The sequence below is a fragment of the Chaetodon auriga genome, chromosome 2 (genome assembly GCF_051107435.1).
Source record: "Chaetodon auriga isolate fChaAug3 chromosome 2, fChaAug3.hap1, whole genome shotgun sequence".
Classification (NCBI taxonomy): Eukaryota; Metazoa; Chordata; class Actinopteri; order Chaetodontiformes; family Chaetodontidae; genus Chaetodon; species Chaetodon auriga.
In genome coordinates, this window is record NC_135075.1 from 2,643,719 (window position 1) to 2,658,902 (window position 15,184).

The window sequence follows — 15,184 nt, forward strand, 5'->3', positions numbered from 1 at the left end:
GGATGTTATTACTGAATTTTAGAAGAATTAGGCATCACCTTTAACATGAAGTGAAAGATGTAAGGGTATAATTACATTTTCTTCACATTACATTTATTTGGCTCCTGCATTTATCCAAAGCAACTTGAAAAAGGTATATTCAAACATGTGGATACAACCCAGTAATTGCAAGAATAATGCAAGTGCATCAACTTCACCAGATCCACTGAACTGCTTCAAATGCCACGTTTAGAAACAATAAGAGATAGAGAAGGAGCTCTGCTTTTTTTCTTTGTTTTTTTTCTTCAATGAGCCATCTGAACAGATGAGTTTTTAGAGTTTTTCAGTCTATGACGGAATATGCATAAAGTTTCTGTTTCAATGAACACCAGTTAATACGAAAGTCTTTACTTGCGTAGCAATGTGAATAAAAGCTTTTTATCTTTACCACAATGAAGCTGCCTTGATTTTCAGGAGTCTTTGTGTGCTAGCATTTGATAAATAGCACTGCACACAAAGTACAAGATGATTAAATAAACTTAGTTGATTGGTGTTAGATTGCAGGTACTATCCCAATGGAGTAATTATAATGTATTTAGCGACTCCTTGGCATTTCTTCTAGTGACACCAAAACTCCAATATCTTACAGACTTCAATTTGATTGATCACATTCATGCAACCTTTTTATTTTGGACAATCGCATGAGCTTTCATCCAGCACCTCTCTCAGACTGACCTCACTCACAGCATAATGTATTTGACATATATGCATTTATGCTCCCAGAGGGTGGACTTTTGGTATTAATGACCCCATGGGCTTTCTTTTAGTGCCATCCTCAGGATAAGCAGAGTGAGTTGGTTGTTCGAATCATCAATCTTATCTTGTGTGGTGTAATGTAACCTGCACTGAAAGCTAGCAAGGCTTTACACTGTCGGTTGTGTCAATAAATGAGCCATTTATCAGTATAACCCAGGTTTAGGTTGTGGTCATGTGACTGCTCCCTATGATGTAATGGGAAGTGTAGTGACACTCTAGCTGTAGCTGGCCTGCTGCTACTGTAGCTGCCAGTCACACCATACTGTCGTCACAAATCAAGAGGCCTGGCCAACGCACCGCTGTTGCCACCTCTGGTACTCTCACTCTTGTTGCAGCTGCATTTTGTGTGTGTGTGTGTGTGAGAGAGAGAGAGAGAGAGAGAGAGAGGGAGAGAGAGACAGAAAGACAGACGATAGATTCCCCACAACAACACTGATGAGTAAAGAATGGAAGGAACCAGACAACTGTCCAGGAGAGCAGCTTAGCCCCCTGGGCACCACAATGGCAAATGTAGTCTAAAATACTAAAAAATATAAAAATCCTGAATATAAAAATCTCTCTCTCTCTCTCATGCTCTCTCACTCTCTCTCATGTATCAGACTTATTCTTTTAAATGCTGGGTTATATTTCTGTTATTAAAGTAACTGAACTGATATGAACAGAACTGGATAAAAATAGTTTGAAACAAATTGAACTGAAATGAAAAGAACCAAAGAAATAGCTTGATTTAAACTGAATTAAACAGCAATAAATTGAACTAGCTTACCTAAAGTGAAATGAATTATTAGTGAAATTAAGTACACTGAAGTGAAATGAACAGAAATACATTGCATCAAAGTTGCAAGTGACTGGCTGGCCTGAATTGAAACACTTCAGTCCAGCTCCGTCCAGTTTTCTTTATCTCAATCAACTTTGATGCAATGTATTTCTATGTCCAGTTTTCTGTATTTCAGTAAATGAATTTAAACAAACTGAAATTAAATAATCTCAAATAAAGTGAACTGAATTTAAGTTCACTGAACTGAACAGAAATGAATTCAACTGAAATAAAGTGAATTGAGCTAAATTTAAGTTCATTAAAATCAACCAGACTGACATGAACTGAAGTGCACTGAACTGAAATGAATTAAAGTTAAGGGAACTGAAGCAAAATTGAAGTGAATTGAAGTGAATTGAAGTGAACTGAAAGACAGATGTGGATATTTGTCCAATTAAATTCAGTCCACCATGAACACGCAACGTTTAGCTGATCTGTAATCTGCCTTGGATGCTCTGTGGAAGGAAGACTCAGGCCACAACAACTGTACTGATTATGAAGTGATGGAGGAGGAGAGGGGATAAGGGAGTGATTTAAGGACAGAGATGAAGAGTGGACAGACAGACAAGTGATAAACGGCAAGGAGAACAGAGAGTATGATGAGGGAATGAGGTGGAAGTAGAGGATCTCAACCCAAAGAGAGACAAATGGATGAATGGGTGAATGAGAGAAGACAGGGAGCGGATGAGCAGTGGGAAAAAGAAGTGTGGCTGAGATGTAGAAAGTGACTTATACTCTTGTCATCTCACACTGCTGCAGCTCGTCCGTGTTGTGCCTACATGTGCCATATATATATGTATGTATATATATATATATACATTATTAATTATTTCTTTCAACAACTAAAAAGATATCTTTTTAGTTGTTGAAAGAAATAATTTCGAAGTTAAATAATTATGGAAGAGTATGATCTCAGCAAAAGTTTTGATGCATGACTTTAAAGGTGTTTCATTTTCACATTTAAACAAGAATCACATTATATTGTCGTTTCAATACCCCCTTCCTGTGGTATGGATGTAAGATCAGGAGGATCACCAGGTAATTCCTAAAAAGAAAATGGAATCTCAAGCTGTCTTTCACATTTATTTACATAATCCAGCACATCTAATAAATCACTGGTGCCTCTGTCATTAGCTTGTTTAATAACAATAGTTTTGTTTTTAATCAAGGTACACTAATCCTAAAACCTGTTTTTTGTATATGTTGTGGATTTTGTCCAGCATTTCTTACATTCCAGTAGCGCAAGAAGTGATCACTTGACGTACATATGGGATGTCAATATTGTATTAAAATATGAATCTCCAACAGTCTCTTGAATTTTCATTAATAGACAGGCATATTTGAAATTAGCAGGTTATATAAGGGTATAACATCAGTGGTTTGCAGCCAAAGGATGACCCAAACCTAATGAAATATTTGACACAATTAAGGGAGTGAAGTCCAAATCCGAGGGTCTAGTTTTAAAGACAGACATGGGTAACAAAACTGCCAGCAGTCAGTATTTACTTTGTTTTGCATGAGCAAAACAGACAGTGAGCAAAAAAAAAAAAAGCAACATCTCTAAAACAGCAGCGAAAAGTACGTGTAGTCAAACACACACTGCAATAACCAGATCATGTCTGTGCTTCTCAAGAGAAACATCCGTGCACATTCACAGACAGACATACACACACACACACACACACACACACACACACACACACACCAGTGTGCAGTCTATTGACCAGTATTTGTCACTTGCTATATATTTAGCTGGGAGCAAGTGAGAGGCTTCAAGTTGGCGGCGCTCAGGCTTTTCTAGCTGCAAGTGTTAGGCCAGCTAGTGTTCACTCGACTTTGTCAATCCCCTGTCAACTTGTAGCTCAGAGACAAATCCCCCCCCCCATCCCCCCCCCCCCCCCCCCGTCCCACGCCCCCAACAAGCACACACACACACACACACACACACACACACACACACACACACCCACCCACACACACACACACAGCTGCCCACCTCCCAATGCAGAGCCACCAGGAAATGGCCGCTACCACACCCCACACCCCCGCCACCCCACCTCCTGACAAAAGCCTGCTTGGCCTCTCCATCATTCGTCTGACAGCCGAGGGAAGACAGCTTGGCTGCATCTCTCCTTCTCACTGCACACACAACATGTGGCCAGTGAAAATATTACAGCCGTGAAGCAGAGCTGATGCTGAATGCTGCTCAGGGTTCTCTCTTCGGTGTGCTAACATTTTGGAGCTCTCTATGCATCCTCTGCAGTCCAAGTTTGATTTTGTGGTTTTGAAAGTATGACAAAGAGCAAAGATCAAGAAAGATGTGTTCAGAGGCTTTCTCCACTCTGCTAATCAATAGAGCTACGACCATGACTTTATCACCTGAGCCAGTCCCTCTCCACTTTGTAGTGATTGCGATAGTAAAGCTCTACAGTACAGTACAGTACTCTCTCAAGTTTAACAGACTTCAAGTCTGGTTGGTAAAGAACACAAACCCATGACCCTACGAACTTGGTAGGACCTCTGTTTGGGTTTACTTATAATAATAGCTTTTAAGACAACATAGGACAAATTATTACATAAATCATCAATCTGTCTTAATTTGTTCCGAAAGAATGTGGATTTCTGGTCCCTTTGTCTGAGTTTTAAGCCCTAAATTTTTAATAACCAGTAAGATGTACGTTAAGCCAAAATAATTACATGTGTAACTTTACATGTAGGCTGCAACAAAAAAATATTTTCACTACTGATTAATCTGCCGAATATATTCTTGTGTGAATAAAAAGAATTTTTGGGTTAATAGTGAAAAATAGGTATTACAATTTCTTAGAGTGCAAACTGATGTATTCAGATTCATTGTTTAGTCAAACCAGCAGTCTAAAACCTGGAGATATTTAGTTCAATAGTTTAATATCACAGGAAAAACAAGAAAAGCAGCAAGCCTTCACAATTCGGTATCTGGAACAAGAGAATGTTTGGCATTGTTTGCTAATTTACTTATCATCTCTTTAAAATGTCCATTACTTAAATATATAAAAATGTACAAAATGCATGGTGCGCATGATATCATGTTAAGCATTTTCCAAATGGATTACATAGAAACAATGCTAAATTTCAAACTCTTTCATTTATCTAACATTATATCAAAGAAACAGCAAAATATCAGTTCTATAAATCTCCATCGTCCACATTTGCAGAGAAAGTGATCCAGACCCTCTGGTGGAGAGCTTCAGAGAGCACTAAAGACTGCAGCTAACACACCTGCACTGACTGCAGTTCATAAGAAATACATTCCTTTCATGACAGGACCTAAAGACTTCAGTGATGCCTCTGCCTACTCAAACACCTCACCCACCAAACACCAACAAATATGTGATTGTGTTTTTCATTTCACTGTTTGACTTGTACTTTGTGTGATCCAAAACAATACAATAAAATAAAATCCAGTGAAAGAATGACTGTATTATCCCTGCTTACCTGAACCAGCACAAAGAATCTTTTCTTCCATCTTTTCCACACATTTTTGCCAATGGCCCAAAGGTACCTGTTGGAATTAAAAAGACATTTTACACATATTTCTAAGTGTGGCCTTTACGCAGATGTTGTAAACTGAATGAAATGTATACGCTTCTTTCTGCACTGCCATGGCTAATATGACAGACCTCTGATGCACCAGCTGAATAGAAAGGATACGTAGAGTGGTAGTCTAGTGCATCTACTAACCTCTCCTGGTAAAATACCACTACTGCAGCCAGACACATCACCATTTCAAAAATCCCTGAGCACTACACTTCACTTCTCTCTTCTTAATTTGCTGTTTTGGGTCTTGCTTGATGAATTTATTGAGTCAGATATTTGTCCAAGGAAATTCATAGTGAACTATTGTCACTAATCATGGCCCTTTTCCATTTCAGTGTGCCTGTAAAGTGTCTGAGAGGCAGCATGCACAGAATCAAAACCTTGGAACTGGGACATCTGAAATGGAATGCAGCCATCACTAATTGTAGCAGTAACACCTGTGTAAGGTGTGCTGCAAGAAAGAGAGCTGCACTTAATAAGAGCAATAAGAAGAAGAAGAAGAAGAAGAAGAAGAAGAAGAAGAAGAATAGACACTGGTCAGTCTGTCTGTCGCTGCTTCCTTATTTTCATATCTAGGACTGGGTAATATTAAAATCATTCATAGTATTTTAGATCAAGTACTTTGATAATGATAAGCATCATTGTAATTTTAGGGACAGTTATGAAGGGCTTTTAGAAACTATTTGCAACCGGGACATTTTTGAGTAATTAAATGATTGGTGGATATGAGCAATAAACAGATTCATAAAATATATATTCTAATCTCAATATATATAGCGGTACACAACTATGTGAAGCAAGTTTACATTTACATTGTTTTGGGAATTTTTGTGAGCCTGAAATAAGGTCACAAGAACAAGGTCTGTTGGAAGAGCAGTGAAAGCAGATGTTTAGTGACAACTTTGAAGAAACCCTGATCGAGAAAATTCAGAGTGCATATCAAACATGTTCCTGCCATAGAGGCTGATTAAGACGTCCATGTGATCAACTCATGGACCTGCATACAGTTGTTTTTGCTGAGGAACTAAACAGGCTGTGGCCACGCAACATACACAGGGAGATAATAGTGCTAAGCTGTAACACATGAATCATCATGCTGGCATGTTGTCTAATTAGGGTTAAGTGGCCGGTCATCTTGCTGGAGACTCCTTGAATGAGACTCCCCATGTCAAATCACTTTGCTAATGATGCTTCTGTTAAATCTCCCCTTAAAAGTGTCTCACTGCTCAATTAAGTATTTTCACTCACTACTACTATACATCTGTCCCATATAGTACGCTGTTTATCTACATCTGGAACTTACACATATGTGACTTATTCTGAAGCAAAACAAAAATTATACTGTGCATCAGGTAAAAACAAACAAAAAAAAAAAAAAAATCTGACATATTTTCTCTATCAAATTCAGCATATCATATTTTTTATCTATGGAAAGCTTAAGAGCTGAATTAGCTAAAATAAAGGTTGCAATTACAGTGTGGAGGTGCAGCATTAAGTAGAATAAATAAGGTAAAAGACATTTGAAAACAGTCATAAGAACAAACAAAAAATGTGGTATATGTAGTGATATCAAACATAAAGGAAGTTCATGCCAACTGCAACCGTGATTCCAAAAAAGTTGGGATGCTGTGTAAAACTTGTGTAAAGCTCAGTTGTTCACAAGCAAGGATGGAGCGAGGTTCACCATTTTGTGAAAACATGATCGTGTCAAAGACTACATAAGATCAGGAACACTGTAAAACTGCTGTCAGTAAACACTGTTTGTTTATAAATGACTACATTCTATTTCTATTTCTATTTTACATAGCGTCCCAAGTTTTTGGAACTGGGATTGTACTGAGCACTACATCATTCATTTGTTTGTTATATTTTCCAAAACCTGATATTGAGAGCCTGTTGTTGAAAGAAAATCACCCTAATGATTATTTCATTCAGAAATACAGCACAATGTAGCAGTTGGCATGTCATATTCAGTCTTATATTTTTATAAATGTAAGTGTAAATTCTCTAAGTACTAATGCTTATTATGTTGAGTTTTCATGTAGATTTCAATTGGAAACATGATGTTGAAGGAGAGACAGGATAAGGTTCTTTTGTTGTAAAAGAACATCTGAGGGTGAGGACCCCAGTTTGATTTGTCTCTGCTGCTTCCAGCCTAACTGTCGGCCTCCCTGACTAGCCCACCTCAGCTTGCCTTTCCCCCCGGTTGCTCCCAGAGCTGTTTCTGCTTGTCGTCCTAAATAAACCAGCATCCATGAGGTCACACACGAGGGCCCAGTCTGTGTGCTGTGCAGAGAGTAGGACCAGTAACATGGTACATGCATATGGTGCATATCTTACAGGGCAGCCCAGCAGCCTTCTCCAAGGCTCCCAAAAGAAAGCATATGGAGGGGAGGGAGGGGGGGTGGCAAACAAGCAGCTCCTCACTGCTACAGAAAGACAAGCAATACTATGAAAGAGGAAGTGTGCTTGCCGTTGTGTACAAAACACTTCCACCCAACTCAGGTTAGAATTTGCTTTGCAGTTCACAGCACTGCAGACCACCACTCTACGTTTACAGTCATTACTCTCACTTGTGTCGTGATAGTTTGTGTTGTCCAAGTTGCTGCTTGTTCAATTGTGTCTCTGCATCTTAGGCTATAGGCACCCCAAGACTTTGTTACAGAAAAGGACATCTCATTAACTCAACAATAATCTCTGTCTTGAAGCTGGCAGCATTTCACTCCTCACACAATGCCAGTGACACCCCAGAGTATAGGAAGTCAATGGAGGATAGAACCCCTGTTGGCGGAGAAATGATGCAGCACCACAATGATCCTGACACTGAAAACTTGTCATACAGCTACATGGCTGTCTCATCACCTGGTCAGTATCTCTTGCTGAGTGGTCGTAACACTTGTCAGCTGTTGTCTTAGCCCAGAGTAATGCCTACGGCTGCAATAAATAAAATCATTTACAAAAATAGGTGGCAAGGAATTCATTATCGTAGTTGGGTCTATGCTATGATGCAAGACACAGAGGCAGAAACTATATGAGAAACACATAATTACAGGTTTGCCTGTATGTTTAATTGCTACTGCAATTAAATCTAAAATCGAAAATAAACATGACCAGAGATATTTCAGCACTGTAAACTACAGCTTCACTCCAGATAGGTAATCCAACTTGTTATTGTGGGGTAAAGCAGTTGCAAAGTGCAGACTCATTTGTCAAGTCTACCACAGACCTATGAAGATGTATAAATGAGAGATTCTGTCCAGCGAAACCACCGAACCCACCTCCAGTTGTTACTCTCAGGGTTTAGTTTACAAGTATTTGAAATTTGAGGATACTCACTCAGGTGTTCTCAGTTAGTCTGTCTGATTATGTCATAGCAGAAAACGCACAGATGAAGTTACTAAGAAAAACAATGACCAATTAACATGAAATGTCCCAATGAGCTATTCCATTGAACCAGCACACACAATACAATTTCAGCTAAGTGAAATGCAGCTATTATAAATGTTGTCAAATACACCTGTGCCTTTCCTGCTATACCAGGCCAAAATGTCTGCTGTGAAAAAAGGTCACTTAAGTGAGGTGCAATCACCAAGCCTCATGAAGTAACAGATACAGAGAATTTGTCCTACCGGACACAAAAACACAGGTGTACTTAATAACAAATAATGACTGCATCCCATTTAGCTTGACCAGTTCCATCCCTAGTGTTCTGCATGATGGCTGACTTGGATGGCTTCTTGCAAAATGTCAATGGAACAGATCTATTACAAAGGCACGTGAGTAAGTTGTCCTGTCTAAACAGGTGAAATAAAACTAATAGGAGGTGGTTTGTATATGCCATACAGTCCTGAGAAGAGGTGTAATCTTACTGAAAACACCTGTTTGAGTGCATGATGGGCAATTGACCTTTTCACAGCCCAGTTGTGCTGTTCTTGTTATACGAACAATAGCATTAACAATGGCTTCATTCCATGCACAATCCCAGGGCCTTGAAAATGTCTGACTTAAATGGAATGTAGTCATTATTAATTCCTGCGTTGACAAGTCAAAATGTCAACTGTGAAAAGGGTTTATTGACAAGACATGACATAATTTGATCATATGTAAGAATGATTGTATGATGATGAATGACCGTATTATATTTCACTGTCACCACTGTTACCTCACAATGTCAATTGTAGGCAGTAGCCTTATATTGTCATGCTGTGGGTCCGTCACTAAAAAATGTTGCAGAGGCCATATCCTCAAAAACAGTTAACGTGTCACATCTTTTACGGCAGTGGGAATGTAGTAATAACTGATAACCACTAGAGGGAAGCAAATTATTATCTTTTGGCCAGAACAACTCCAGCAAAAGACCTATTACATGGTGTATGTTGAGGATTAAAGATGTAGCACACAGCAAATGAGACACTTTCACATCTACCTAAAGCCTGCGTCTGACTTACTTCTCTTTGGGATGTCTCCTCCCTTGGCAACCTCCTGACCCCAACCAGCATAAAATATATGGACATATACCAAGATGGTTTTTGGACTTGTTTATGTAGAGCAGAAAGATTTAACACCCTCTTTGTTTGATAACCAGCAGGTTGTATTTGTGTTGTTTCAGGACCCTTACTGTCCTTCTTCCCCCAAAAGGAATAACAACGTTTGTTGCATAACACCCAGCAGTATCACTCTGGTAACATCTTTTTGGTACTTTCCCAGACAGACACAATGAACATGAACTAAGAGAGAGCTAAACTTGCAGAAGTTTCTTTCTTAGTCCATGATCCTTGTGTCATTCAAGTATTGTATTCAAGTACTGAATGACACAAAGTCATGGCCTGGAGGCTACTCATTATTTCAGAATCATTGGGACCACTAGAAAGCAGAATCTCACTGTCACTTACCCACAATGCTTCATGTTCTGTGGTTTGTCCATGCGAATGGCCAGTTTGATCTTAAGGTCATTGTCTGGACAGCCTTTAGACACTGTCATCTTGTGGAGCTCAGACTGCTTAGGACTGTTGGGAGTCGGGTGGAGTACAACCTGGTGCATAATAATGTAGGTATGCTTAAAGGTATATACTGAACAAAGGTTGTACCAATTCAAATTACCAAAATGTAGCAGGTTTGTCATTTCTTACCTTCCCCAGCTCCTTATCTTCCAGAGCCAACACTCCTGTGCTTTCAGTAAACAGCTTCACCTTCACCGCGGGTAATGGCTGGGTGGTTGTAAAGTCACCCTGGGTACCCCAACTATACACACACACACACACACACACACACACACACACACACACACACACACACACAAACCAACCAGCACACATTAAAACACCTGGGTATAATAACAAGAAAGAAAACATTGTTTAAGATGACATCACTTTGTATGGACCATTGTAGCTGCTGTTCACAACAGGTCCAGCTACAGGTCAGAAGTTGCAGGGATTTAAAATGTAGTTGTGTGCCGATTGCTTCATGAAAATGAGCACAGGTTCAGCTGTATAACATGGGGGTCCTGGCATCGGTAATGTCATTAATTTCACCAGCGATGTTCCTGCTATGACAAGTCGAAATGTCTACTGTGAAAAAGGTTTATTGTCTGACTTCCCTTGGTAGTTAAAAAAAGCCTCATTTTCATTTTTTACATTTTGGTGTTTGAATAAAGGCTATGTGAAATCACCAAAAATTGAACTGATATGCAGCCCTTCAGACATCATTTTGGACACCTAACTTTTTTGACATTCATTCACACAAATATTTAAGAAATATCAATATTAGAGTAACATTACAATAATCTCAAACTGTGAGATATACTATTGGAAAAAAAAATATTTTAACCTAAGTTTTATCGCCTATTCCCAATAACATAAATAGGCTAAACATTTTTTACTTATGCTGCATCCTATTAGAGGCTGTTGTTTGTGTCTTCATCTGCCTCAATTACAGCAAATCCTTATTTACCAGCCCATGATCTCCCAAACAAGACCTCCAAACCAGTTAAATCTGTCATGACCTCTAATGGGTGAATTCAGACTAAACTGTACATGTTGCTAAGACCTCAGAGGAAACAGCAACAGTCAAAGAGACCATGTAATTTTATTCCAGATAGCACATTTAACACCTTCCTAAACCTTAAAGTGCAGTTTACTTACATGTTTGCAAATGTGTACTTGTGCGTACTGTATGTGTGCCTCCATACACATCCAGGGTATTCATCGCATTTTATAAAAACAATGTAATCTTAAGAGAAGAGAGAGAAAAGTTCTGGATCATCTGGATCACTAAGACCAACTCTGACACAGACCAGTCACCTGTCAACCACTGAAACAAGATGTCATCCATAGTGTTGGGAAAATACTGAAATTAGTAATTAGTTACAGTTAATAGTGACTTCTCTCAAAAGTTATCCTTTTGACTTTACCAATTACTGCATATACAAGTAATTAGGATGGAAAGTAACTGCTAGTTTTAAATGTCTGCTTCAATTCTCTTATTAATGCACATATAACTACAGTATATCATTTAAGTGTTGCTGTGGCACAGGGTGAGACAAGACATCTGTCAAATATAATCTGTCATTCCATTATCACCTAAATCAATAGAAGTTATTAATACTCCCAACCACCAGAGGACAACAATGACTACCATTCCTACCTGCAAGCTATCTTGTATTGCTTTGGTTAGACAGTAGGATTTGGTAAAAGAACCCCCCCCCCCCCCCCCCAAGTTTGATCATTTGATGAACCCAAGTTTGTACAGTTTAGAGAAAGTTTAGAAACATAGCACTCACTCCTATGAAGAGCAAGCTCAGGACACCTGAATAATCACACCAAGGGAAGGTCGAGTGTCTTTAGATCATTAACTCATTAATCTCAATCATTAACCTACAAGAAACAAATTTAAATTTCAGTAGTTGTAATAGGTAATTTGCAAATGATTTCTTTCTTTTTATTAAGTTTTTCTGTAACTGTAATCTGTAACATTTTGTTTTTGTGTAAGTCTGACTGACTAATGCCTACATAGAGAGAATTGCAGTAATCAAGGCAAAAGGAAATAAAAGCGTGAACTATTCTCTCCAAATGTTTAATATACAGGAATGATTTTAATTTAAGATAGTAGAAGCTAGTGCAACAACTGAGATGATTTGTTATCAAATTTTAACCCTTGTGTTATGTTCACTTTTTGGACCCTTTGGTACTGTTCGGGTCAAATTGACCCGGGACATTATTGTTGGTTTTAAAAGAAATACAAAAATAAAAATTAACATAAAAAAACTCCAACATATATTGTCTTTATCTCAATTCCAAGTAATATAGATAACATACATGATAAATGTTTTCAATTAATCTCTGCTAGATAACATTTAACAGTGGAAGTGTCATTCGTTTTTTTGTGATAAAGTCCACTATAATAAAGCCTTGGGTGGTATTTATGCTTATTTATGAAAAAATGAAATGAAACAATGTTTTCATTGATGTTTTTTATTTTAAACTTATATTTTCAATTGATTTTCATATTCGGGTTTTTAAAAACCCGAATATGACCCCTGGGTTACTCCTTTTCTAACCCGAATATCTGGTCGTGTATACGCCTATCGGAATATCCCCATCGAACGGAACATTAATTTGTGTTCTGCGCATGTTCTATTCGCTAATTATAATTACCATGTCTACAAGAATAACCCCGTTTGCTCACGCATGTAAACAGGTTATTCCGAATGTTTCAGAAACCGGAATATTGACTGCATGTAAACGTAGTCTGTGTGTACTACAGATGTACTTTTTGCTCATATTGCTGGTGGAGATCGTGGGTGAACTGACCTATGATGTATGATACATCTGGTACAGTAAGAGAAAATTTTCCCAGGTTCCAATGCTTCAGAGGGTAAAAAGAGCGGGAAAACCTGTATATTTTGTGTGTGTGTGTGTGTGTGTGTGTGTGTGTGTGTGTGTGTGTGTGTGTTTGTGTGTGTGTGTCTGTCTGTCTGTCTGAAAAAGAGCAGGAAAGCTTGTATTGTCTGTGTGTGTGTGTGTGTGTGTGTGTGTGTGTGTGTTAGTGTGTGTGTCAGTCTGTCTGTCAGGCATTATATGCATGCGGGTCAAATTGACCCGAACATCCTATGAAGGACATAAATGTGTAGGGGTCTTGTATCATGTGAAGTCAATTTTTTTTTTTCTTTCACATGTTCCTCACATAAAATAAGCCAAGGCCATGGAGTTTCAGGTCGAAATGTTGTATCTTTGTATCATTTTTCTTTTTGTAAAAATTTGAAACGGGTCAATTTGACCCGAACACCACATAAGGGTTAAACCAGAATCAAAGGTCAGAGGCTCAAGGGCATTGATTATAGCTGTGGAGATGTCTGCTGGGCCAAAGATTATGACCTCAGTTGTATTCTGGTTTGGATGAGGTTAGATTTTGAAATCCAGGATTTTACATCGTAGTAGGAAGTATATTTTTTTCTAAAAATAATGCCAAAAGGAAGCATATGTAGAGAAAATAAAATAGGGCCTACTATGGCGCCATACCCCATTACCCAACAGGAAATGGATGCATAGGAAGGGGACTCATTATCATTATTATACTGAGTGGTGGTATGTCTTGGGGGAAGGTGGCCTGTCCCTGAAAGCCAACAACATGTTGGATTGGATGGAATCGACTGTGTAAAAGGTAGCTGAGAGAGCTTAAAAGGTGACATTTCCAACAGTTTTGATCAGAGGGTAATTATTGATAAAATACAATTTGGTCAAAGTTGGTAAGAACTGAGGGGCATGAACTTAACTCTGATGGATCATAGGAGGAGAACACATGTTCAATGTTGCTAATAATGAATCTTGGGAAACATTCACATGTATGTGGTGTTTATTTAAGTCAATTTGTGACTGCAGGCTTTAGTGCTGTTAGTGCTGCTATTGTTTTAATTAAAGAAAACTTTGGGTCTATGGGCATGTTTGAAGATGATATAAGAAAAATATTTGGTTCTCTCTGCTTTGACACTCTATTGGTATTTTGCCAGACTCTCAGATGCTGTTAAGACACTTAGAGTTTATCTTTTTCCATTTACACTCCTGCATTCCTGCCTAACAAGTTATGGAGTTAAGCCAGGCCAGAGCTTTGATTTTTATTTTCTCTACTTTCATATGCTGCAATTTAGTCAAGAACATTTGTAAAAGTGTAGTCTAGGTCTCTTGTGCACAGAACAGCATGAGGAGCATTAATGAGAGCAGAGAAGATAAGAACTGCCTGGCAGTAAGAGGAGTAATAGACCTGGAATAGTTTCCTGGCAGACTGGGTTTAGAAGTCAGAGAGGGGAGTGAGGTGGAAAACATAAACAGCCAATGATTACATAAACTGACATAATTTATCTAGACATTAGGGACCGGAATGCCAAAAGATAAATTAAGGTCAAGAGTATGACCATGTATGTGAGTAGGACCCTCGACTGAAATCATAGCCAGGTTGAGAAATAAAAAGTCTAATTTATAGGTTAAAATAAAATATTTTAAAATTAAGTACTAAGAGTGCCTCTCTCGATCTCTATTTCAAACCAGGGTCCCGTGATCTGCAGACAAAAGAGTTGAAAAGGGCAGTGTCTTGTGCTCTGCCACTGCCTGAACCAAGGAGCAATTCACTAAGCCAACCGTAGGGTATGGAGCACAGGCTGCAGAAGTAGAGGGAAGCCAGGGAACTGTTGCTTCCAGAGACACCGGTTCAGAGAGCACCTCAGCTGGAGCCGGGCCCCCACTCACCCCTGTACAGGACTGGCTTGACTGTAAGTTTGGAACATAATTTCCGTGGATAGCAGAGGAGTTCAGGTCCACAATTCATTTAGCCAGTGCAACGGCGATGTCAGTAAAGCTGGTAAGAAATTCATTTTTTTGCTGTAACTTCAATGACAGCCTGTGCCCACCATTCTTCAAATGACACGTGTCATTTAACCTCGTCTGGCATCTCCATGGTCTATTGAAGAAATGTCTGCACAAAGATTGTCTGCATCATTGAGTGTAG

The 15,184-nt window shown here is 38.8% G+C and overlaps 1 protein-coding gene across 3 annotated transcripts in view; it reads right to left on the bottom strand.

Annotated features, from left to right (window-relative positions):
* cadpsa (Ca2+-dependent activator protein for secretion a) overlaps positions 1–15,184 on the bottom strand; it is a 196,222-nt gene that overhangs the window by 97,752 nt on the left and 83,286 nt on the right. For all 3 annotated transcript variants that reach the window (XM_076749685.1, XM_076749676.1, XM_076749669.1), the window contains exons 7-9: positions 10,318–10,429; positions 10,081–10,220; positions 5,087–5,153 (exon numbers count right to left, since the gene is read on the bottom strand). In XM_076749685.1, the coding sequence (XP_076605800.1) occupies positions 5,087–5,153; positions 10,081–10,220; positions 10,318–10,429 (319 nt within the window). The remainder of the gene's footprint in view (positions 1–5,086; positions 5,154–10,080; positions 10,221–10,317; positions 10,430–15,184) is intronic.